Source organism: Helianthus annuus, chromosome 1 (assembly GCF_002127325.2).
Source record: "Helianthus annuus cultivar XRQ/B chromosome 1, HanXRQr2.0-SUNRISE, whole genome shotgun sequence".
NCBI classification, from domain to species: domain Eukaryota; kingdom Viridiplantae; phylum Streptophyta; class Magnoliopsida; order Asterales; family Asteraceae; genus Helianthus; species Helianthus annuus.
Window position 1 is genome coordinate 129,452,404 of NC_035433.2, and position 26,010 is coordinate 129,478,413.

Sequence of the window (26,010 nt, forward strand, 5' to 3'; positions counted from 1 at the left end):
GTCTTTTTTGAAAGGGACAAACACATCTTCAAGATTTTCCAGATGACCAAAAGCCTGCCAAAGGGTATCGCAGTCAACAGAGTCCGGAAGGTTTGAGAGGAAAAAGGAAGTGGCGTTTTTTAATCTTAATTCCCTGGCAGAAAAGGCCTTATCCTTTCGAAACTCCTTTTTACTAAGAATGGTATGCCAGGAGCCATTCTGATCCTTCCAAACTCTTTTACCCATACTAGACCAAAGAAGGAGAAAGAGACAAAACTCCGGGAGCTTTACAAGATTAGAGAATCGAACCAATCTAGCTTAACTATCTTCAATAGCCGCGACCGGTATCAGAAAGTCTAAGCAAGCAAGGGCCCGGAGGAAGAGAAGAAAGATAGCATTGAGTATTGACCACCATAGATTTTATTTACTCTAATAAATAGAGTGAAGTCATGATGGAAGTTAGTTGTATCAAATAATTGATTCCTAAATCCTAAACTGCAACCTTTTTCCTTTGACTACACTATCCTCCCTTTTTGGTTATTTTTCTGACATTTTCCTTTTCCAATGACAGAGTACACATTGAACTACAAGATGTACAACTCTGTTAAGCATCCATTACAAGTATAGAAAGTTATGTGTACTTTTGACATAGATGATGGTACATGGGTTGTGGTGAATGGCGTAAAGTAAAAGCAGGGAATTTTATAGATTTTTTAAAGATGGGCTTCTGAACCAAATTTTACCTTGAGATTCACATATTTCATTGTTGCCGTTATTTAATGGTATATATTCCATGGAACATGCATTTTTACAAAGTAAATTTGTTTTTGTAAAACGAATATTTAACATTCATGTAATACAATAAAACAGAACTATCCTATTATATAAATGTTGCTTGTACTTTGGATTCATATAATTATATATTGTAAATTGTCGAACATAAGTTTGATAAAAGCTTAAAGAAGTTAACAAAAGTAATTAAATTATTTATTACCGAATATCTACAAATCTATGATACAAGTTAGAAAGAAAATAAGATGCATGGCAAGTATTTATCTTGGTTATAAATTCTAGTATTTTTCATTTGAGTTTCTTTATAACTTCATCTTTAGTTTTTTGTGCCGCAACATCTACCAGATTTTCCCTTGCTCGCTTTGTTAAATTTCCCTTGGCTTCTGAAAGTTTTGCAATAACTTCTTTTTTCATGTTTGAAACCTACAATGAACAAATTGTAAGAAACAAAAACAATAGACTACGTAAAACCATGTGTACGAGATAAATAATCAATTATGATCTTCTAATGATCATTATTTTGGATATGAATTAATCACCTCGGTGAACCCTTCCTTGACTTTGTCGGCTGCGTCTGTTACCTCTTGACATGTTTGTTCAACCTTCTCATCTGTCTTTTCCTATAGTATATATAGCATTTTATTTTCTTGTTAGATCAAAGCATGCAATCTAATTTGTTACTAGTTGTATCCGTAGATAATTAGAGATGTTTTCATATCACGTTTTACCTCTTGACATGTTTGTTCAACCTAAAATGAACAATGTATGCAATTCTTACATTTTGCAACGGTTTAGAAGCGGTGACAAACGTTCTAGGGCTTCTCAAGGAACAAAATCGGGGTACAACATCATAGATGTTTTTAGAAACCTTAACATTGATACATAATTTGAAACTAGTCATGTTTGAACTTTAGAATTTAAGAAACAAAATATTCGGATCTTCATTCGAAGGAATAACCATGAAATAGGTAGAGAATTATTTAAACATATTGCCACATGTGGGTCAATGAGGGTTTTTAGATGGTATGATTATGGACCTCATAAACAATTGCTCGATTATATCGACAAAACCTCATATTGTGTCAATGTATCTAACTGAATAACATCTAAATTATTATTTATTTGTATTGTTTAGAGACAATGTTATCATCTATTTTACGGTATTCATAATTTCGCAGTGAATTTAGAAGAGTTTTAGTTCTATTACAATATGGGTTAGGAGACACCAACTGCATACTTATAAGGACTAATCTACATCATAGACTCACGGCTTAAATGGTCGAAATAAAGTTTTAATTTATATTTAACTAGGTTTGGAGCCCATCTATTATACATGTTGAATAAAAGAAATATTAGATCTATACTATATTTATAAAGAGACCCTTAAAATGAGGGTAAAATTTAATGTAGGAGAGAGAGCATTTTTAGATACAAAAAAACAAGAACATTTTTTCTTTAAATTTATAAATACACACCTAAAATGAAGGTAAATTGGTCATTTAAACAACAATTATATTTTAGTTCTCCATCTTATTACACTTAAATATCTTAGTTTTAACATAATTATTGGTAATTAATTAGTTACACTTTTCCCCCTGCACAACAAACTTATAATTCTTTTACATGTTATTGTCATATCTTATAAACTATAATGTTTTAAAAAGATCCAAAAGTGCCAACGATCTTTCCCGCCATCAAAGTCCCAACGAAGTCCCAAAGATCTGGTACTGGACCTTTGCGTTACTATCATGTTCTTTATTTTCCTTAAAAAAAGACATCACCTTACTAACATCAATTTCCTTTTCTTTTCTGTCTTCTTGGAACCTTCATCTTTGGCCTTTGGTGTGTCGAAGTAGTGGGATTATTGGCTATCTTTCTAAAAATGAAATGGACAAACGGAGTAATGAAGCGGTGATTTTGACGATAGTTAATAGTTTATTTGATTTTACGAGAGGGAGAAAACATAACAAAATATCTCAAACGTCAAATTATGCACCACAATTAATTTTTAAATATTCCTGGAAAATTATTAAATATTTGGGTTGGGTGGTGTGGGATAAAGTATCTGGAGGGCTTTATCACGTCACATAAACGCCATACCAGCACCAACTGGGCAGTGGCTCCGTGATTAAGTGCCTTGCAGTGGGATAAAACACATAAAACCTCTGTCGTCATTTTCCAATCATTGTTTTTTTTTTCTTTTTTTTTAATTTATAAACAACAAACACCTAAAAAATAAACGACTAAACAAGAGATGAGAACGCGTCAGTTCCTTTAGAAATAGCATGATCCCATATATATTGAATTTAATATTTCTAGTGGCCCATTTAAAAAACAAACACCAGCCCAAATCTTATAAAACTACTATAGGCCCACAAGCCCAATCACTTGTAAGAAACGCTAGAGATGGAGGCCTTGTGGCCGGCCGTTTTTTCGGTTGACGATGGTGGTGAAGATGGTGGGTAAGCTTCTTCTCTTCTCGCGCCCGCTAAGGGCTTGGCGGACTCAACCATGGCGCCTCTCCATAGCGCCTATGTAATGGTGTTTGGTGTTTGAAGTAAAATGCTTTAGTGTGGTGATAAAGGCGGTAAATAAAACAAAAACGTAAAGAATGTTTTGCATAAACTTACCAATTTTCATATATCATGCGGCGATACAAAAAAAAAATCATAATCAACATGCTGCCGAAACCCGTGGGTTAGCGTCAACTTGTTAACTAAAATTATCAAACGCCAATGTTCATACAACGATGATTAGAATCTTATCAACACTCCCTGCCTCTGATGACGACAATATATTAAAGCTTCAATAAAGGTTACCTACTCATGACATGAATCACAAGATATGAATGAATCGATTGTTAAAGAACTCCACTATATATATTTTTTTTCATAAAAGATGACATGTCCCGTTTTACGTGTAAGGGTATACGTGTAACAATTTTTTTTTTAACAGAGTATACGTGTAACAATTAACTAACTTCTTATAGGAAGAAACATTTTTAAGTATAAATACAAATGCAGAATATCGGTCTCAATAACCAAAACGGTTGATGAAAATATAATATAAGAATCATCATTAACCAAAAAATACACACAAACATACTTGTAAGTTCTTTCTATTGCTATAAGTTTGTTCCAACAATCCAAGTGTTTTCTTGAATTATCTCATAGAGCATTTTGTTTAAACCAAGACATTTTACATGAATGAAATACTTTTCTTTGTGTAATACGAAATCTAAAATATTATTCCAGATTAGTAATCTTAAACTCTACATTGAATAAACAAATTCTTTAACACACTTTACCAAAAACTCACCCAAGACAAAAGATAGCTAATGTTTAAGGGTGTAACACTATGGTAAATGTTTATTATTCTATAATATTAGTAGAGTCACTTGTCTCTTAGATGGGATGTTCTAAATTAAAATCTGAATAACGAGAATATTTTGTATTATTTGACGTAAAATAGTGTAGAGTATCATTTTCTATTAAAAAAAATCTAGCACATATCTCAAATCAAAATCCTGTTTTTACAGGTTAATAACTTCATCCATTCCATTGAAAGCCAACAAACTCCATTAAAAAGACGTTGAAAGAAAACTTCCAAATTACTCTTAGACCCTAACCAATTTTTTTTTTAACGGCAAATTTCCTTAATTCTGCAGTCGTCCGTGGGACTTGAACCCAAGACCTCACTCTCCAAAGTGTTTAAAGGCTTTGCATTTACCAATATACCACCACCCCATTGGTGAATCAATCAATCAATCAACCATACCCAGTAAATCCCACAAAGAGCAAAGCTACTTATAGGGTTTGGGGAGGGTGGGATGTAGACAGACCTTTCCTCCATCCTTAGGGATAGAGAGACTGCTTCCAGAGAGACCCCCGGCTCCAAAACGAAAAACATACCAACACATTAAGTCAAAGAATATAGAAAAAAGAAGTCACTTATACCAAGAAAGTGATTAGAGTGGCACAATATAATGTAAATCATGTATAATGGCATACAACATCATTTGGGCATAAACATAAGAGGTCAATCACTGTCACTTAAAGAATAAGAAAAACTTACGTCCCTAAAATACACCTAAGACCTTACTGCAATATCCTCTAGAAGTCCTTAACCCTAATCCAACGCCCTCACGAAGTCCTATCTTGAACCATGTCGTCAGACAGATGCAACTCTAGTAAATCATGCCTAATCTGCACACCCCATGTCAGTTTGGGTCTGCCTCTTCCTCTCCTCCCCTCCACAATAAGAGTTTCCACTAGTCTAACTGGTGTCGTCGTTTGCCTCCGCTTCACATGCCCAAACCATCTCAATCTCCCCTCCTTAATCTTATTCGATATACTAGCCACTCCTAATCTTTCCCTAAAAACCTCATTTCTTATCCGATCTAACCTCGTGTATCCACACATCCACCTCAGCATCCTCATCTCTGCTACCCCCATCTTGCGCGCTTGTGTCTTCTTGATAGCCCAACAATCTGTTCCATATAGTATAGCGGGCCTAACTGCTACCCTGTAAAATTTCCCCATTAGTTTAGTTAGGAACCTCCTATCGCACAATACCCCACTGGCTGCCTTCCATCTACACTAGCCAATCTGTATGCGATGGGTTACACCACTATCTATGTCACCATCCCTTTGTACAAACGGCCCCAAATACTTAAATTTAGTTGCCTGCGGGACCAATTGATCCTCAATGGTGATTTGGGTGTCATCGTCATCTGCTACACCACTGAAATCACAGGGTAGATACTCAGTCTTAGATCGACTAATCCTTAGGCCCTTGCTCTCTAGAGCTACTCGCCACTCCTCTACCCTCGCATTCAGGCACTGTTTAGTCTCTGCAATCAACACAATATCGTCTGCAAAAAGCATGCACCACGGAACTGTCTCCAGAATCAACTTGGACAATTCATCGAAGACAACCGCAAAAAGAAAAAGGCTCAACGCAGACCCTTGGTGGAGTCCTACCTCTACAGGAAAGAAGTTTGTATCCCCTATAGGCGTGCGTACACTAGTTTCCGTTCTATCATATGTATCCTTAATTATGTCTATATACTTCCTAGGTAGCCCTCGACCCTCCAAACTATCACAAATCAGTTTCCGTGGGACAGTGTCATATGCCTTTTCAAGGTCGATCAACACCATATGTAAATTTTGCTTCTTCGCTCTATATTTTTCCATCAATCTCCTTAGAATATGTATCGCTTCTGTAGTTGACCTCCCTTTCATGAATCCAAATTGGTTTACTGAAACCTGAGTTTCTCTTCTAATTCTAGTTTCAATTATCCTCTCCCAGAGCTTCATAGTGTGACTTAGCAGTTTGATTCCTCTGTAGTTCCCACAACATTGAGCGGGTCTCCGTTATTCTTGTATAAAGGCACCACAACACTACTCCTCCACTGATCTGGCATTTTTCCAGTCTTGAAAATACGATTGAACAAAAGTGTTAACCATCAGACTCCTTCTCCCCCCAAACACTTCCACACCTCAATCGGTATGTTGTCCAAACCCACTGCCTTGCCTCTTCCCATCTTCCTAAGTGTCATTCTCACCTTTTCATGTGTGATCCTCCTGCAGTAGCAATTATTCTGTTGTCGCCTTTGAGTCCTGGGATTGCTGCTATTCTATTGGTATGCCTTACCGTCGTTGAAAAGACTATGGAAGTAGGTTTGCCATCTTAATTTAATGTGAGAGATTCTGAGAAATGACTAATTTGACGTGCTAATTTGTTGTGAGTTTATCTCTGACACTATTCACACGGGGGTAATAATCAACATGCTAGGGACGTGAGCTTTCAACACATTACAATAAAATAACACATGCTTAACATAAAATTTACGAATTTGAGTTTAGTCTAAACATGTTCAGATCAATTTGGGTCGAACTCCGCTAGCATATTTAGCTAAATGGGTTGTACTTTGGTCAACAAACGGGTTTCATCAACTTGTTAACTTGTTGACCTGTTTAAACTATTTAATATTTTTATCTTATATTACAATATATGTTTTATGTCATGGTTAGGTATTTTATACCAAAAATTAAAGTTTAAAAAGAAATTGACATATACTTTTATAATTTAAGTATAACCCGTATTTAGGACAAATGCACTGCGACGGAACTGTTGAACCGGACCAAAAGTAGACATAAAAAGCGTTGAACCACGCACGACGTATTAACTCGCAAAATTTGGCCCTAAACATATAACACTATCGTAGAAAAAATAAACACTATTGAAGCGGGTTTGAATTATTAATAATAATAATAATAATAATAATAATAATAATAATAATAATAATAATAATAATAATAATAATAATAATAATAATAAAGTATATGGTTTAAAAAAATTAAAAGCAAATCATAAGGGATATTTTGTAACTTTACTAAGGGATTGTTGGTAGACTTTTAATTATTTTTTTAAGAGGTCATTTCTAAATCAGTCAGCATTAATTATGTTTGGTTCAGTGAGTTATTAAATTAATTCTCTTAACTATTAAATTTCAAAAAGATGGTGAATGAAAATTTAACCTTTTTATCTGTTTCCTTGTGTTCATAACCCTTACCCGGCTACTCACGCACCTACTCCTTGACACACCATGACCAACCAATCAAACCAAGGCAAATCAGTCCTTTTACTGGTTCATAATCTCTTACTCAATCAGATTTCTTAATGACTCAATACTTAATGATGCAAAGGTTCTCAGACAACCCCTAATACTACAATGGAAGAAAACTAAAATATACAACATGCAATAAAAACTTTCAAACTGAGCAAGACTAAGAGAAAAGTAACTCAAAATAATAATCGTGCTAAGTAGCAATCAAACTACGATCAAAACTAGGAAAAAACGTAAAACAAAAACACGAATCTTTAACATAAAGTAGGGATGAGCTCGGTACTGTCCGGTACCGAAAGAACCGGTAACAAAAATCACCAAAAGTGGGTACCGGTACCGAATATACCCGGTTCGGTATGGGTCGGTACCGGTACCGGTATTTTAAGGTAAATACTGGTACCGAACTGGTATTGAAAATACTAAAAATCGGTACCGAATCGGTACCAAAAATATACTCGGTTCGATAAATTCAGTACCAGTATCGAGATCGATTTACTCATCACTAATAAAGTAACACGCACCAAACATCATGCTAAATAATTTTCAAAAAACAAATATTGAACAAGATCAACGCCCATATAACTGGGGTCACGAACGGCTCCCAATTGGGGCAAAGTCGTAAGCAGAACAACCAGAATTCGATTCTTATATGGCAGACCAAGAAGACACCAACACATGGGGTTCAACATCATGGACTCGTTTATCATCTCTCCGGCAACAATCACCCCTCATCCAATGCATCACAAACCTCGTATCAATGGATATAATGGCCAACACACTCTTAGCCGCCGGTGCATCACCGGCAATGGTCCACTCAATTCTTGAAATACCAGAATTCACTCCTCACACACAAGCCGTCGTTATAAACGTCGGTACACTCACCCCTGACTGGTTGCCGGCCATGAAAGCTGCTGCCGCTGTGGCTAATCAGTTGGGTAAACCGTGGGTTCTTGATCCGGCCGCTGTTGGTGCTTCGGGTTTCCGGCTTAAGGCTTGTCTTGAGTTAATTGAACTTAAGCCTACTGTTGTTAGAGGAAATGGGTCGGAGATTATTGCTCTTTCTATGGCTTCGTTAGGATCTACTAAGGTATGTTTGTCTTGTTTTTTTTTTTTTTTTTTTTTTTTTTTTTGGTTTCTTGAATTTATGGTGATTTAGATTAGGGTTTGGAGTTGAAGTTTGAATTGGGGTTAATTTACCTCAGTTATGGATATATAATTCTGTCTAAAATCTAGAGTTTGGCGTTTGATGATGATAAAATTCAAGAATTATGGTTATAAATGTTAATTATAAATGATAATAAAATAAAAATAAATTGTTTATCGGGTATCACCTAATACCACACCCGCCCATATGGCTTCTAGACGAACTGAACGTTCATGGACTGTTAAGTTCGTTTATGTTCATTTATTTAATAAACGAACGAACATGAACAAAACTTTTTGTTCATTTAATTAAACGTTATAAAAAATATTAGTAGTTATGTTTATATAAATATAAGCATAAAAAGGAGTTTCTAACTTATATAAAAAATACTAATTAGTAAATGGGCTTTCTGGTAATGAAAGATGGTTTTCCAATAGAACTTATCGTAATTAATCATTAATTTATATTTGAAAACTACTTTATGTTCGTTTATGTTTGGTCATGATGTTCATTATATTCGTATATTTTTGTTCAATTATGTTCATTAGCGTTCGTTACTTCGTTTATGTTTGTTAAGTTTGTTTGTATAAGTTTGTGTGTTTACGTTTGTGAACCGTTCATTTAGGTTTTAAACGAATGAACATGCTCAATCAGTAAATTGTCTTAATAAACGAACATGAACAAAAAAAAAATTTGTTTGTTTATATGTTCGTGTTCGGTTAAAGTTAAATGAATGAACACGAACGTGCCCCTATTCGTATCGTTCGGTTCATTTATAGGTCTTCGTCCCATATCCACAAACGTTTTAGAACTAATACATACATGTCCCATTACCCATCCGGAATGGTTCAGGTTTTGGGTTGGTCCGTCGGGTTCGGGTCAGTTCATGTTTTTGCAGATTGCTGCTTGAATTTTGATCTATTATATTAGCGAATTTGTTTTTGATTTTATCATTTTTATGATGCCGTTTTGTGCATGATTAGGGTGCTGATAGCTTGCATGAATCTAGTGATGCTGTGGAAGCAGCAAAATCTTTAGCTAAATCAAGTGGATCCATAGTTGCAATTTCAGGGTCAGTTGACTTTGTTACAGATGGTCAACGCGTCATCGGTGCACACAACGGTGTACCAATGTTGCAAAAGATAACCGCTACCGGATGCGCAGTCACAGCCCTCATTGCTGCTTTTGTTGCAACTGACCAGACACACGCCTTTGAAGCCACAGCATCCGCATTGTCTGTATTTGGTCTGGCGGGTGAGATTGGCATGGGTTTGGCAAAAGGGCCCGCGTCACTACGGATGCATTTGATTGACTCGCTCCATGGGCTAGATCAAGAAACCGTTCTACAACGTGTCAAAATAACAAGCTTTTCGTGAACGGTTTGGCAAAATGAGTTCCTTTTGTTCTTTGTTTTCTTGTTTCATATTTCATATCCTGAAATTACATAATTGTGGTTATTATATTCAAAACGTTCAAAACGCATACCCAAACACACTCGGAAGGTTCACGCGCTATGTTTCGTTAAATCATTTTGACATTGATGAAATGAAAATTACAAACAAGATGACATATTTTGTTCAAACAAGCACACAAACACAAACACATACACGAAAACTCAAATGGTTCGTTTTAGTTAGTAGGTAAGGTGCACGGTCAACCTGAGCAAAGACTCGACTCCATCGGCAACAATCTGACCAGCCGGTATGAGCGACCGCACCTCAGCAAACCCGCAAGCATGAAGGAACTTTCCGGTCCCACCAGTTATCGACAGGCGAGACATCGTGCTTCCAATCCTGTAAACTCCAAAAAAGTTGATACTATCTCCGTATTCACCGCCTTCCATCATCGCGGTGAATGTCATCATCTGCGTACTTCCGTCTGCTGAGCTGGACACATACACTCCTTGTGCTTTCCCTAGCGTCTGCGAACCCAGCTTCGCGTCGGCTGTTAACAAGTCATCAATCACGGTAATGGTCCCAAACCCGAGCCCAAGTCCGTCTGGGCCGAACTGGGCTGCAACTTGGTTTTGATTATTATTTTGGTTCAAATTTCCAGCAAATTGTGTACCAACTAAACCGGTTCCAAGCGGGATACCATTGGCGTTAACGGTCGGGATGGCACCATTAGCGTTAGGAATCGCTACCCCGCCTGATGGTGCACGGAAACCTATGCGTCTAGCGAACGGGACTTGACCGCTGTATATGTTTCCTAGCAGCCCGGTCACAGGCCTAGCTGTTGGGTTGCTTCCACCAAGGATATCGTGCATATAGAGCTCGAATACGTGGACTCCTGGTTCTTCTGGCGTCGGGTCGGTTGCTGATACATTCAAGATTCCAAGATGAAGAGCTGCAATGAGTATCGTGAATGTTATCGCTGCTGATGAATGCTTTGCCATCTTGAAATGGGTTTGTGTTTTGGATGTTGGTTTTGAGGATTTGAAGGTGGAAGCTTGTTTGAATGGTTATGGTGTGCATGGTGGTGGTGGTGGTGGTGATTTATATTGCAGATTTCATGAAGAAGAAGAATAGAAGATGATGGAGTTGTTGTAGGTGTTTTGGTTATGAAAGTTTTTATATAGTTTCTGCTTTGTGTTTTGGGTGAATGCCATTAGCTTTTGTAGGGTCTTTGAGTATTAGGTATGGAAGACATAGGTGTGCATGGTCTGGCTTAGAAAAATAATATTATGTTATATCGCTAACTACGGTTTTTAAGCATGGCTGTAAAAATTCCAGCTAGTCTTTGATTAGTCGCCGATTAATCAATAATCAGAGGTTCACCGCTAATGTCCGATGAATCACTAGGCGGTCCTATTCTGACCAGATTCCAGCCAAATGTCGACCAAACCTTATAAATTCACGTCAGTTACTAAAAAAATGGGTTAATGAGGGGTTAAACATGTCTACTTTATAAACTACATATAAAAATATGTGTGTGTATATATATAACTAAAAATTACAAATAAAAATCTCAATCCGATTAATCTCTGTTAATCCCAATTAATCGCTAGTCGGTACCCCACCGACCGACTAGCGCTGGACGATTCTTACAACACTGGTTTTAAGAAATGTGAAACCAAATTTGTTGGCTGAGTTGACTAGACCGGTTAGTTTTAGCGGTTTGAATCAATTTAAAAAAGACAAATATTGTATTGGTTGTAACAAAACCATGATCCAAGACCGTTGGGAGATGAATGAAAAGCCGTATTCGCTTCTTATAAAATTCAATATACAGAACATGAGTTGTGTTAAAGCTAATACAACAGATCATTTCCAGGAGTACGAATCAAATAATAATTTATTTAATAATAAATGGTTAATTGAGTATATACTTGCATAATTCTTTATATCAACAATAACGATTCAGACATATTGGAGAGATCTTTAAAATCACAAGATCGATCGTTGTTCCCGAGTCTTTCTTAACGCATGAACCAACTGCTCGGCGAGTGGTGTTGTGCAACATCTTCAATTTATCAAAAGATGAGAACATGAGTAGTGTTGTGTAACGTTATCAACTTATTAAAAGATGGGTATACGACTGGTGTTACGACATAGTTGTAGTTATTCATGACACGTGGTAAAAAAGGGCGAGATCTACACCTAGTCCCGTGCTAGTTTTTAAAGGGTTGTGTCGTTTACTCGTTTAACCCTCATAATGACTTGAAAGCTACATCCTTAAAACAAAATGATACTCTCATGGAGTGTAATTGAAGACTATGTTAGGCCAATAATCAACATGATACTCTCATGAGATAAAGTGTAATTTGAAGACTTTATTAGGCCAATAATCAACATTATCTCTTCTCTCTTCTTTTAATGGAGTTGCTAAGACATTAAATACAGTGGCGGATCTTGTCCGTTGAACGTGCCAGGGCCGAAAGACACGGGCACTAAAAAAAACCCGGGCAAGCCCGGGCCAAACATAGTATATATAAAAAAATTTGATCGAAATGCGAAAAATTAGCACTACGGCCGAAAAACTTGCCCGGGCCGTGGCCCTGCCATAGCCCTTCTAAGAACCGCCCCTGATTAACAAGGGCCAGATGAATATTTACGGATTGTATGATAAAATATTTCTCAATACCTTATATTTTTTTAAGTCATTAACTTTGTAAATTATATAAAGTCATTAAGAGGATAAGAACACTCAACCTAAATTGGTGTTGTGCAACGCTCTCATCTTTTGAAGATAATAAGTTGAGAACATTGCATAAAACCATTGAGATGAGTAGTTGGCTCATATATTGTGAATTGTTGATCCTACGATCCTAAATAACTTTGATATATTTAGACCAACGTTTTCGATAAAAACTACTGACGTGTAATGATCTTTCTATACATGTTTGAATTAGTTGTATTTTACTCATGCTCGTTGCTTAATTAAACTTCATATGTTAAATAACAAATCCATGTATGATGTTGTCATATCCGTCTTAGATACGTGAAGAAACTGAGTTATACCCAAGTTCATGTGGCGTATGTATTGAATTTTATAGTTTAAAGATTGTAGGTCCTGAAATCGGATCTCGAACACAAGGATTTCTTATTTCAAATGGTGTAACGATTGTGGAATCCAAGTTACACCACAAACCAAGTCAGAGCATGAACAATAACACAAAGATATCATCGATTAACGTTCGAGTATTGATTTCAACAGAGTTTCGGTCCAAGCTTTATACAATAAGCTCTCCAAAACTCTCTCACACACCCTCTCACTGTGCTCATTCAAGCGTGAATTATAAGTGACAATGAACAAGTATTTACACTAACACATTGACATTGCCAAAAGACAATGATGTTTTCCAAATGGTAGTATCACTCTCGTCTTGACTATGCTTAAACTATAGTGATATCATGTAGTGGATCCAAACAAGGTCATGCATGTAGTAATCCAAACGAAGGTAACATGTAGTGCATTCCAAGCGATATCCCATGCAACCATGGTGTTAGCATGCTCTTGTCACTTTAATCTCGGTTCTTGTCACTTGAATCTCGAACTTTGACTTGAACGATGGAGGATATCATTCGACATCAGCCACGACCGAATCGTCACTAGCGACATACACAAAAATGCGTCAATAAACTCCCCCTTGTATGTTGTTCGTGATGGTTTGTTCTTAACACTGTCAGATCTTCATAAGTCGTCATTGGTTACAATCAAGAGGTGCATCAACAAACTCCCCCTTGAATATAGTTTGTGAATCTTTGATCTTCAAACCTTCGGATCCTCGAGATGTTGAAGAGTGGTCAACTGCAAATTGATCCATTGATCGCATGCTTGTCCTGTCGTCACTTCCATAGCTTATCATCCGCAGTGGCGGAACTAGCCTATTAAATCAGGGGTATCCCAAAATTTTTTTTATCGTACAATCATACAATATTAAAAAAACGACAATAAATAAAAAGTAAATTACAAAAATCGTCCTTTATGAGAATTGAGAAAGATGATTGACGTTTGGTATCCTTGCCGTGCACTAAAACTTCAGGGCTTATTTTATTATTTTGGGCTAACATATATTGGGCAATTGGGCTTATTATTTACAATCTTCAATTAATTTGGGCTAATATATTGGGCAATTGGAAGGGCTTACAGACTTTTTTTAGAGGTGTCCTCGTAGTTGTTCAGAGTTATCCTTGGTATAAAAACCGAAAAAAAAAGTTTACACTGCTGATAAAAAGTTGAGCCGTAGCCCGTGCTACGGCTCGGGATACATTAAGCCCGCCACTGATCATCCGACATGTTCTCTTTGCCTTTAGCTTGATTGGATACCACATTTGCCCACATAACAAAGCTAAACGCGTAATGAGAACAAAGGCTAGGTCATTAACAAACCTTTGAGAATCTTGAACTGAAGACTTCACTAAGAATTGATTTCAAACAATATTAACAGACAACACACATGAGACCAACTCTTATTCAACTACCAACCGACAACACTTTGAAAGTTTTAAAATTGTTCAGTTTTAGTCCTTTAACTCTCAAAACTTGTCATTCGACCATTATGAAGATGCGATTTTTTTCCGACTTTCAATCAGGTTTTAGGTGGGATAGTTTCGAGTTCTAACATTAGTCCATAAAAAATAAGATATAGGAAAAATCTTTTTGGATTTTATAAAGTTTATATTAAAACACACCTAAAATCTTTTTGATATTTTTCATTTTTCAAATGTAAAGACGGAAAACAATAAATAAATATATATAGACAATCTTTTTGCCAATTTCGAGGGTAAGAGAATCATATAAGTGTACGATCATGCCAAAACACACTTGTTGTTCAATTAGTTAGCATTTTGATAATAATTATCAGTATTGTTGTCCACTTAAACTCAATAAATCAGATGTAATCATATGGCCTGGGGATACACTTAAGGTATGATTTATACTTACCTACCGGTGTTCATCCACTCACAACACATTGATGTGCACAAAATGCAACATATAAATTACATCAACTGTGGCATAAAACTAACCCTTTTTTAGTACTAATGTTAGAAAAAGTGTGCTTTTGTCTTCCTTTTGTATTTTCAGGATTAAATGAGCTCAAATAAACAAAAGAAGCAAAAAGACAGCAAAATCTAACATAAATACAAGAAAAGGAACAAACGTGGCATGCCGGACCTCCCGACAGCATCTTCCCAAGCAAAACAAGAAGACAGAAGACTGAACACGCCCCGTGCTCAGTGAGCACGGGGGCGTGCCCAAGTGTCAGCAAAAAAGACAAAGTTGTAGAAGCTTCCATCGCCCACCACAGGGCCGTGCTCAGCGGACATGGGGCCGTGGTCAACTATAAGATTCGCGAAATTCAGGCAAATCTTGATAGTACAAAGATGCTTCTGCACACGGGGTCGTGCTCAGCGGACACGGGGGCGTGGTCAACTAATGCAGACAAACTGCATTTAATGAAGAAAGAGAGGAGGATGGACACGGGGCCGTGTCCAGCGGACACGGGGCCGTGCCCGAGCTTCTGTTCAGCCTATAAATAGGAGTGCTTGGAGCTCTTGCAACTCATCCCTTGGCACACCACCTCTCTCACACTTCACCCACCACCATCACAACACCATCATCCACCACCACCATCCATTGTCCATCATAGAGTGTGTGAGTCGTCTCGGGATCCAAGATTGATCGTAAGAGTTCTTGACAATCAAAGGCCATGTTTGCCTAAGTCTCTTACATCACTTGGTGAAGACAAGTGTTTAGTGTAATACTTTTTATTTTTAATCTTTTGCACTTTTTAATTGATTTTGTATTAATGACTTTAATTACTAGTTTCTTATGTTGAAGGTGATTCTTCCTTATCGTTTGTCTGTGGTGTCTTGGCATTATTTTACTGTCTACATAAAATAAAAGATTTTCACCATTCATATCTCCACGGTCTATATGGAGGTATGTTGGCTACCTGGTCGGGGGTTGAGGGAACGGTTTGGTAAGAGTCTTGTCATTGTTCAGTGTATAGATCCTGCAAAGGATCTGGGTCAAATTTAGTAGGACCTCCTTCAATACCCACCGGTATTGGATGGCGGGGGTCCAAACTCTTTGATCCCCTCATAAGTTAAACTACTATTAAAACTTTAACCCTGTTACTTAGGACTGTATCCTTGCTGACTCAGACTACTTAGCCGAGGGTAACGTCGCCTTCAAAAGAGGGGCCTACCACATTATGCATTAATAACTTAATTAATTATCTTTCAATAATCCGACCCTTTAGGATTGTATCCTTGCTGACTCAAACTACTGGGTTGAGGGTAACGTCGCCTTCAAAAGAGGGACCTACTACAATAACTAAGATAATCTCTTAAACAAGTGCAAAAGTGCGAAAATAATCAAAGGTTACACTACACACGAGTCGGATCCAAGTGATTCATCTTGTCTATCTGTTTTGATTTTTATTTTTATTTTCAGCATTTTAGTTAGTTTTATTTTTCTAGTTTAAAAACCTTTTTCTAACATTTTGATTTGATTAGACGTTGAGGATAAACCGGTACTAAAAGTTCTTGTGTCCTTGGACGACCTCGGTATCTTACCAACACTATACTACGTCCATGATGGGTGCACTTGCCCATATGTGTGTTTAGTGTTAGTGAATATCGTGTTTATAAATTTAAAACTTGGCTAAAAAGTGTACAAAGAGCTTAAAATATACACCTAAAATATATACACACTGACACGCATCAAGTTTTTGGCGCCGTTGCCGGGGACACAAGGATTTTAAGAAAGTTACGCATCTGACATGTTCTCTTTTCCTTTAGCTTGATTGGATGCCACATTTGTACACATAACAAAGCTAAACGCGTAATGAGAATAAAGGCCAGGTCATTAACCAATCTTTGAGAATCTTCAACTCAAGACTTCACTAAAAATTGATTTCAAACAATATTAACAGACAACACACATGAGACCAACTCTTATTCAACTACCAACTGACAACACTTTGAAAGTTTTAAAATTGTTCAGTTTTATTCCTCTAACTCTCAAAACTTGTCATTCGACCATTATGAAGATCGATGCGATTGTTTTATGGCTTTCAATCAGATTTTAGGTGGGATAGCTTCGAGTGCTAACATCGGTCCATAAAAAATAGAGTAAATTACAAGTTTTGTCCTTTATCTTTACATCAAATTTCAGGCGCTCTCCTTTAGGCAAAAAGTTGACAGGCGGTGTCCTTTACGTTTCAAAATCTTGCAAGTTTTGTCCTTTAGACCAAACCAGGTTAGAAATCTCAGTTAAAATACCTCATGTGCAAGGCACATGAGGGTAAAATGGTCATTTCCTCTCACCCCTTTCAATTCCCTCTTTATATCCCACACCAACCCGCTCGGAGCCCTAGATCCAGCAAAACAAAGAAACATAATTCACACATTATAGCGAAATCAATCAGATTTCACCACTAATCACAAACAAAATCATAATTCATAATCAAAAGGCTTTAAATCACCACAAAATAACCAAATTTCAAAAAAATCTCCACAAAAACCAATCAATTACCCTGTGGGAAGATTATCAACGTAGCTGACACGCATCTTAAGCTTACTACCACCTTCAGAAGCAAGTCCAGCGTGCATCTCAGCCGTCATAGCATCAGCAATCTGCCTCAGTTTCGATGTAGGAGTCGCGCATTTTTCCTCCAATTCCTTGAGAATATCAGCGGATTTCACACATTGTTTTGATATCTGTAAGATCGTTGTATGACCCGACTGAGTCGTTCAGAAGAGCTTTATATTCGTATCAAAGGCGGAATCAGTGAAACGGACGTGGAAACAGCTTGATACTATAATATCTGTCACTCATATTGCTTTTAACACTGTTTACAACCTGAACAGATTTTGGCAGCACTTCGTTACAGATCCGGAAGTCGCGCGTACCAAATGAAAACACAAGTGCACTATATATAGGTGGGTTAATTTCGCTCCAAATGACCAAGGGACACTTTCGGGCGAAATCAGAACTTTCTGATTTCGCTCCAAATGAACCTAAGTCATTTCGGGCGAAATCAGGAGATTCTGATTTCGCTCCAAATGGTCTTGGTCCATTTCGAGCGGAATCACATCTTAAACTCTAAGCTTCGATTCTCGAACCTCGTGCACTGGAAATCCTATCCTATTACATGATACAAGACAAAGTCAATAGACGTGATGCACTAACAGACTCCCCCTCGGATATTGACGAAGTCTTTAGTATCTAATCGTTAACATGACACATCTTCAGTCTTGATCATTCTGCGTTCTCATTTAGATTGTAACATTGTAAGCATTCATCAATCTTCATCTTTTTTTTTCAGCATATTCAGGATCTTTTCCTGGCTCTTGCTTTATCATCTTCTTTAGGCTCCCCCTTTCGTCAAACTTCCGTGCTTTGGGATCGATACCTAGCTTTTCATCCACAAGCTCCCCCTTGCTTCAAGCTTGTCTTCAGACTCCCCTTAGTCTCTGCTCTCGGGATCGTAGTCTGGACTATCTGCAACACTCATACAGTTATAAGTAACAATATTTTAAACTTCCAGAAACCGTATTCTGACAATTTAAACCATTTAATCACTCCCCCTATCATCAAACTACAGAGGATTTGCAGTTTCAACGAACAAGATCGGAAACTGACTCTTTAACAATATAAGCATCCAAATACCTCACAGTTAATCATCCAAGTCCAAATTAATGACCTTGGAGATATCACAAACTGTTTTTGAAATTTTTTTGACTTTAATACAAGTATCAAATTAATGAACTTGTTTTATTTTCAGAAACACAATCAGCTTACTTAGATTTTGAAACTCAGCATTTCAGACATCGGTTGTCGAAAATAAAGCAGAATCAAAAATCTTTTTGTATTTTCTGAAAATATAAAGCAGTAAAGAAATACGTACAAACATATTTACAGACAATATTTTTGTTTGAGTATGCGTCAGAGGATCGTATCAGTTTTTGACAAGTCACAAGTACCGTTGAGCTTAGTTACACATTAAGAATTAAACAATTCACTTAGATTGTCGATATACTGGTCCACTTAAATTTTCACACAAATTTCAACTGATTCAGGATACGAATTAGATGTTTTAAGACTTAAACTTATTCATGTGTCCCACCTCTTGAATATACTCCCGTATCCAGAATCCCAATATTCAATCTTACAGGTGAATATACCACAGATGATATCTGTAAGGGGTTAAATGCGAGGGCCGTGAGAGCTCAGGTCGATACTTCCGTATACGCAGAGAGATGACGGCTTCGACTTTTGGTGTGTCCCCTTTAGAGGATCTTTTTTACAACAGCACACGATTATCATTTTGCAATGTTTCATCGTTTTTTATGCTGAGGGCGATGCTTTTTTCAAGCAATGCAGAAAGTATTATTTGGGGACTAGATCAGAACTTCCATTCAGCAGAAGTCCCGGAATAATACCCCAGATATCACTGAGTATAAAGACCTAGTATTTCAGAAAGAAGGACCTTTCAAACGAGATTTCAGGGGTTACCTATATATCCAAGTAGTGTTCCCCACGAAATAAGCAAGTTTGAATTTAGGTTTATATCCCGAAAAAGTTTACTAAATGTATAAAAACCTATCGGCATATCATCAGTGAGACTGTTTAACGATATTTAATCATTACATTTCTTTAGCATACTGTAACTGTCTACTGATGTACTATCATTTCCTCTTTTTACGCAAAACTCAAATTTTTGAATTTTATCATGTTTTTGGCTTTTTAAAATTTTCTAATGTTTTTTGATTTTCTGATGACAATTTTTCTCCCCCTAAAATGCAAAACCATTAAAAAAAATTTGACAACACGATGCTGATAGCTTTGTCTCGCCATCCATGTTCTGCTAACTGTGCACTCAATTACACTAAAAGCAGTAATCACCCCCATGATTTACAACACATTGATTTTTACAGTTTGAAAACCGTTTTTCAATCTGGTGAAAGTAATCATGTTTGTTCAGCCGTGAGGGTTTTGGCGTATTCAATCAACATATATTTTTGTAATTTTCTATTTTTGACAAAAATTAAAAACAAACATATTTTTGGTTTTTCAAAATTTAACAAACTAAAACATATTTTATTATATATATATTTTTTTTTCAAATTTTTAGGGTTTTGAAAATATTGTTTATTTATGTACAGAAAAACAAATAAACTCCCTGTTCAAGCAAACCAGGGTTCAGCAGCAACCTCCTCCTCTTGTAGTGCCAGGCTGCTCCAACCTCCAATCTCACAATCTTTGTTTTTATTGAGCACCTGCACATTCAACTAAATCAATTACTTGAACAATTTTGCCCAGGTCTGTTGAACCTTAAGCATTTCAACACAATATTCATTCAATGCTGGAAATTCTTTGTCATCTTTCACAAAGATCTTTTCAACTTTTACTTCAACTTTTTCATCTTTTTCAAGAATCACCTGTTTCTTTACACTCCATGTTTGACCTTTAGGAGTACCACGTTTGTAAAAATGTGAATTTTTTTGAACACTTTGATTTTGAACAACAACTTTTGGTTTCCAAAACTCTTGAGGTTTTGTCATATCAACTGATGTTTTCCAATTTTGTGTTGTTCTGAATCTGGGTGTGTGAGAATTCGAGGTTTGTCTTGAATCAAACCTGTTCTGGTTTGATTTCCAATTTTGATTTGAAGCAAACTTGTTTGTATTGTACCTCCAAGTTTGTTTCGAATCAAATCTGGTTGACCTTTGTCTCACATTCTCAGATTTTTGTTTCTCAGCATCAAACTTCTTTTTGTCAACATCCACATGTTTTAGATTTGGACACTTGCGTGCAAGACGTCCTTTTTGATCGCATTTGAAATATGTTCTCATGGACACATCTTTAACCTGTGGTTGTTGCTTTTTCTTTTGTGCCTCAAACTCTTCATTAGACTGTCGTCCAATTTTAAGTTCTTTCTCTTTTGCTAAATTGTCTCCTTGAACAAAACTCATTTTTGCCTGATAATTTGGCGTTTCATTTTTGTTTCGATTCTGTTTCTTCCAATAACCCAACCCAACCTTCATATTTTTCTTCTTGAAACCAGGTTTGTTATACGAACCTTTACGACTCTTACCAATAAACTTTGAAATCTTAGACTTCTCAATCTCAACCATTTTGAAAACTTTGTCAACCTTTTCTGAAATCACATTCTGAATCGGGAATACAACATCTAAGAACAATTTGTCCGATCCAATCATGGTATACACCAATCCTTTTGAATCATCATTCAAATTTTTCTCGGATTTTGTGTTTTTCAGATAACCATCATGAAGATTTCCTTCATTTTCATCCTGTGATTCAGATTTACCTGTATTAACCGACTCTTCTTTCAACACACTTTCAACGACTTTACCTACCACCTCTGAATCATGAGAATCATCAGATTTGGAATAGGTTATGTCAATGTTGTCTGGCAATTGGTCTACCATGTTGAAAGCTTTTTCGACCTTTTCCTCATCATAAAATATAAACTTTTCCGGTGGTGGAACTTGATGAAACTCTGAGCCAATGCCTTTCTTGTTCTGCTCAGACTCGCCATCACCCGGTTTTATATTGAAAACTCGTTCAAGCACATATGACGACACGTGATAACTTTTTAACTTGTTGTTATCCTGTTCTAGATCAGCAATCTGTCGCTTTAGCTTAGCAACATCCTCAATATAGGAGTTAACAACATCTTGTTTTATTGAATACATTCGTTTAAGTTCTTTAGTTGTTTCAGAAAGATAATTCATTCTTGATTGAGCATATTTCATTTCGTCTTTCACTTTTTCATATGACTCTTTCGTAATATGGTATGCTAATTTCATTGAGTCATATTCTTTCTTCATTTCTTGACAAGCAATTTCTTTTTGTTCACATTCATTTGTCATTTTCAAAACATTTTCTTTCAAAACTTCATTTTCTTTTTCTAATTTGTTACATTTTTCTGAAAGTTTTTCATCATTTTCTTTAAAAAAATTTTCTTTTTCTAGCATCTCTTTGCATTTTTCTTTGAAAATGTTTTCAATCTTTGTGAATTCAAGATTTCTTGTTTTGAATTGCTCATCTTTTTCAGTACAAGCTCTGCATGGTTCCATGCATTTCTTGCATTGATCAATCAGTTTCAAGTTTTTAGAATCAGAATTTACCTCAGTGATTGGCACTTCGGTGTTTGATGCAGTTGCCTCAGTTTGCTTCTGATCAACATCATCTTGCTTCTTTTCAACACTGACTTCATCACCAACATCACCAACTTCCAAATTCTCATTCTTTTCATCTTTTTCTTCTTTCTTCACCTCTTTTTCAATCTGCTGTTCTTCAGTAACAGCTTCTTTCACAATTTCAACATTTTTGATTTCCTTCACAGCCTCAACTTCAACAGCTTCTGCTTTAACCTCTTCAGCAATCTTCTTCAGATTGTTCACCATCTCTTCAACACTCTTCTTCATTCTCTCTTCATCCCTTTTTCTTAGACATGATAACATGGCATATCTGATCTCTTTTTCAAGCCTTTTAACATATGTGTCATCTTTCATCACATTTCTATAGTATTCGGCTCTCAACGGAACTACGAGAAGAACATCATCAAAGATTATGTCTTTCTTTGGAACAACCGGTTCTCCTTCTCTGTTGTAATAACACTCTATCTTCTTATCCCATCTTCTGCTGCTGACAGCATTCTCATATTCTTCCTGCATGTCATCCATTCTGTTGTAAACCACGTTTCTTTCTCTGTGAGTCTTCTCACTCAAAATCTCTTCTCGAGTTTTCTCTTTGATTTCAACAACAACATTTTCTTCTTTGATTTTAACTGTATCTTTGTCTTTGTTTTCCTCTTTAATTTCAGCAACAAAAACAAACTTTCTTTCCTCTGTCATAGCTCTCCCATGAGCTGTTTTTCGAACATTCTCCAAGCGATCTTCTTCTGGACAAATTTCGGACCAATCAAAACCTTCATTATCGTGAATTACAGCATAAGCTCTTGATTTTTCTCTTGGTTTATCTTCAATCAACTTTGGCTCTTCTCTGCTTCAGTGGTAGATCGCCTTTTGATAATAGTCATCGTTAAAAGGACGTTCATTTCCTTCAGCAACTTCAGAGTTTCTGCATTCTCTTTTTAAATGACCCTTTTGCTTGCATCTGAAGTAGGTCACTTTGGATTTGTCGAATCCAAGCTTCGTTGACGCTCCTCCAAAAGATTGTTTCCCAGTAATTTCCATATACCTCTGCGCTCTTCGGATACAACTCGCTAAACACCAACGAATGTCAATGAGTTCCATCTCTTCCGGATCAATCTGGTCGTAGTCTTCTTTGGTTAATTCGGAGTTTCCAATTTTGCCAGCTACAAGACCTTCATATGATTCCAGAACAGATGCTAGGAAACTCATTTGCTGCTTAGCTGCATTAATGCTCATTGCAGGAGAATTCTTCAGTTTGAGAGCAATGTTGCACAATATCTCTTCAGCTTCATCAGAATTTGACTTTGAAGATGAGTGATATCCAGAATGATGACTTGTTGACGTTTTTTGTGGTTCTTTCATCTTCTCACCACTGAATGCTGTTTTTGGTGAACCAACGCCTTTCTCTGAAGGTACACTGCCTTTGTAGGACAAGCCAACATTCTGTTGATGTGAAGAACCAGTCATCTTGCTTTGCTTTTGTAGCTCCAGATCATGACTCTCAATCTTTTCAAACAATGCATCAAGAGAAATTGTGTCATATAAAGCATCATTTTCCAAAATAAAAACAAACGTTTGCCACTGATCAGCTTGTGGTAACGCTTCAATCACTTTGTCGATAATTTCTTCTCTTGTTTTTACAATTTTAAAACGTTCAAGTTCAATTTTGAGATGACAAAACTCAATCATTTGTCTCACTGTCTCTCCTTTTAGGCTATCAAACAGATCAAATTCTTTTTTAAGTAAAGCAATTTTGTTCTTTTTTATCTGTTTACCCCCCTCTGCCTTAACACGTAAAGCTTCCCAAACCGATTTAGATGACCCATCATGATTCAGCAACGCAAAGATATAATTTCTGATTGCCGTCTGAATCAAAGCAACCATTCTCTGTTCGGCGGCAAATTCAGATTTATCTTCTCTGGAAAATCTCTTGAAAGGTAGTTCTTCGCCTTTATCATCTTTTGGTCGTACGTATCCAAACTCTAAACAAAACCAGCTTTCATGAGCATACGCTTTCGCCCAGTTAAGAAAACGTTCTTTCCACCATGTATAATCCTCTATGCTCTCCAGAGTTGGTGGCTTTGAGTGTGTTCCGTAAAAGTTATCATGCTTGATGTTCTCATTGATAGCTTTTGTGATGGTCTTTGGTGTAACATTTGCAATCTCGGACGATTCGGATGTGAACGCGTTGAAAAACGTGTTGTAGAATTCCTCAGCCATGATGTAAATTGCAAATAACCTGAACAGACAATCAAACAAACACAATCAGTATAGACAATATCAAATAAACTGAAACAGACTGACACTCGGTTACGTGAAATGATCTCGACATGAAATTTCACTTTTGGAGCGAAATTAGAAATTCAAGCAAGATCACTTTTGGAGCGAAATTAGTCTTTTGCAACTTGGAGCGAAATCAGACTTTGCTACTTGGAGCGAAATCAGGATTTGATTTACGAGTGAAATTAGAATTTGATGTTTAGGAGCGAAATCAGATTAATTCTTGAGCGGAATCAGATGTCAATCCTTTGGAGCGAAATCAGATAATTGCATTTTGGAGCGAAATTTAAACATGTTCGTTCGAGCGAAATCAGGTTTCTGTCCAATTTTTGTCATTTTTAGTCCGTATTTTGGTCTCAAACTTTCAAGGCTTTGTTATTACACTATTATACACGTTCGGTGAAATTTTCATTCCATTTTGACCGTAGGAACTTGTCCAGATTGAAAAAGAAGGTGTAGAAGTCAGAATAAAGATGATATCAAGCTAAACTCTTCTTCCTGTGCTCTGATACCACTTGTAAGATCGTTGTATGACCCGACTGAGTCGTTCAGAAGAGCTTTATATCCGTATCAAAGGCGGAATCAGTGAAACGAACGTGGAAACAACTTGATACTATAATATCTGTCACTTATATTGCTTTTAACACTATTTACAACCTGAACAGATTTTGGCAGCACTTCGTTACAGATCCGGAAGTCGCGCGTACCAAATGAAAACACAAGTGCACTATATATAGGTGGGTTAATTTCGCTCCAAATGACCAAGGGACACTTTCGGGCGAAATCAGAACTTTCTGATTTCACTCCAAATGAACCTAAGTCATTTCGGGCGAAATCAGGAGATTCTGATTTCACTCCAAATGGTCTTGGTCCATTTCGAGCGGAATCAACATCTTAAACTCTAAACTTCGATTCTCGAACCTCGTGCACTGGAAATCCTATCCTATCCTATTACATGATACAAGACAAAGTCAATAGACGTGATGCACTAACAATATCTGCATCCGGTGTCGCACAACCAACGCCGCTGTAGCACACGTCGCTGCGCCTCCGATCACCGCCACTGCAACCGTCACCTTCCCCATCACAATCAATGATCTAAACACCAACAATTGAAGTAATAAAAACGATAAAAAAACGAACGATTGAAACGACAAAATTCAGATATGATAATAATAATTGTCTTGTGATGAGAGATGTAAAACGAATGATTCAACGAAAATCGATCTGAAAACGAACAATTTAGTAATAAAATGATCTAACAACGAACGATCCAACGAAAAAACGATCTAAAAACGAACGATTCAACAAAAAACGAACGATTGATTAACAAAACTTAGATTAAAAATCTAAAAACGAAGAGACGGAAACAACAGAAACTGAGATGAAGGATCTAAAACGAACAATTGAAATAGCAAAACTACGAGATCGATAAAACAACAGAAAGAAACTAAGATCAAAAGATCCAAAAACGAACGATTGAAACAACGGAAAGAAACTGATCGCCTTTGATTTGTGGTAAAAACCCTAACTAGAAAGATGAGGGA

General features: G+C 36.7%; 3 protein-coding genes across 3 annotated transcripts; 1 reads left to right on the forward strand and 2 right to left on the reverse strand.

The window, feature by feature from the left end:
- Window positions 1-7,948: 7,948 nt before the first annotated feature.
- LOC110877763 (hydroxyethylthiazole kinase) lies at window positions 7,949-10,113 on the forward strand. The gene is made up of 2 exons (XM_022125961.2): window positions 7,949-8,489; window positions 9,530-10,113. The coding sequence occupies exons 1-2, from the start codon at window positions 8,052-8,054 to the stop codon at window positions 9,920-9,922; spliced, it is 831 nt and encodes a 276-aa protein (XP_021981653.1). The 5' UTR covers window positions 7,949-8,051; the 3' UTR covers window positions 9,923-10,113.
- LOC110877770 (dirigent protein 16-like) lies at window positions 10,063-10,994 on the reverse strand. The gene has a single exon (XM_022125973.2). It carries the CDS (start codon window positions 10,939-10,941, stop codon window positions 10,180-10,182), a length of 762 nt encoding a protein of 253 aa, XP_021981665.1. The 5' UTR covers window positions 10,942-10,994; the 3' UTR covers window positions 10,063-10,179.
- A 6,443-nt stretch (window positions 10,995-17,437) lies between these two features.
- Window positions 17,438-25,661, reverse strand: LOC118479894 (hexokinase-1-like). Its single transcript, XM_035974760.1, has 2 exons — window positions 25,462-25,661; window positions 17,438-17,716 (listed from the first exon to the last, which is right to left on the reverse strand). Exons 1-2 carry the CDS (start codon window positions 25,546-25,548, stop codon window positions 17,528-17,530), a joined length of 276 nt encoding a protein of 91 aa, XP_035830653.1. The 5' UTR covers window positions 25,549-25,661; the 3' UTR covers window positions 17,438-17,527.
- Window positions 25,662-26,010: the final 349 nt, after the last annotated feature.

Coding starts and splice junctions, on each gene's coding strand:
- LOC110877763 (XM_022125961.2), top strand. CDS start 8,052: ATGGCAGACCAAGAAGACACCAACACATGGGGTTCAACATCATGGACT. Junction 8,490..9,529: donor CTTCGTTAGGATCTACTAAG/GTATGTTTGTCT, acceptor GTGCATGATTAG/GGTGCTGATAGCTTGCATGA.
- LOC110877770 (XM_022125973.2), bottom strand. CDS start 10,941: ATGGCAAAGCATTCATCAGCAGCGATAACATTCACGATACTCATTGCA.
- LOC118479894 (XM_035974760.1), bottom strand. CDS start 25,548: ATGGGGAAGGTGACGGTTGCAGTGGCGGTGATCGGAGGCGCAGCGACG. Junction 17,717..25,461: donor TTGTGCGACACCGGATGCAG/ATATTGTTAGTG, acceptor ACGATCTTACAG/ATATCAAAACAATGTGTGAA.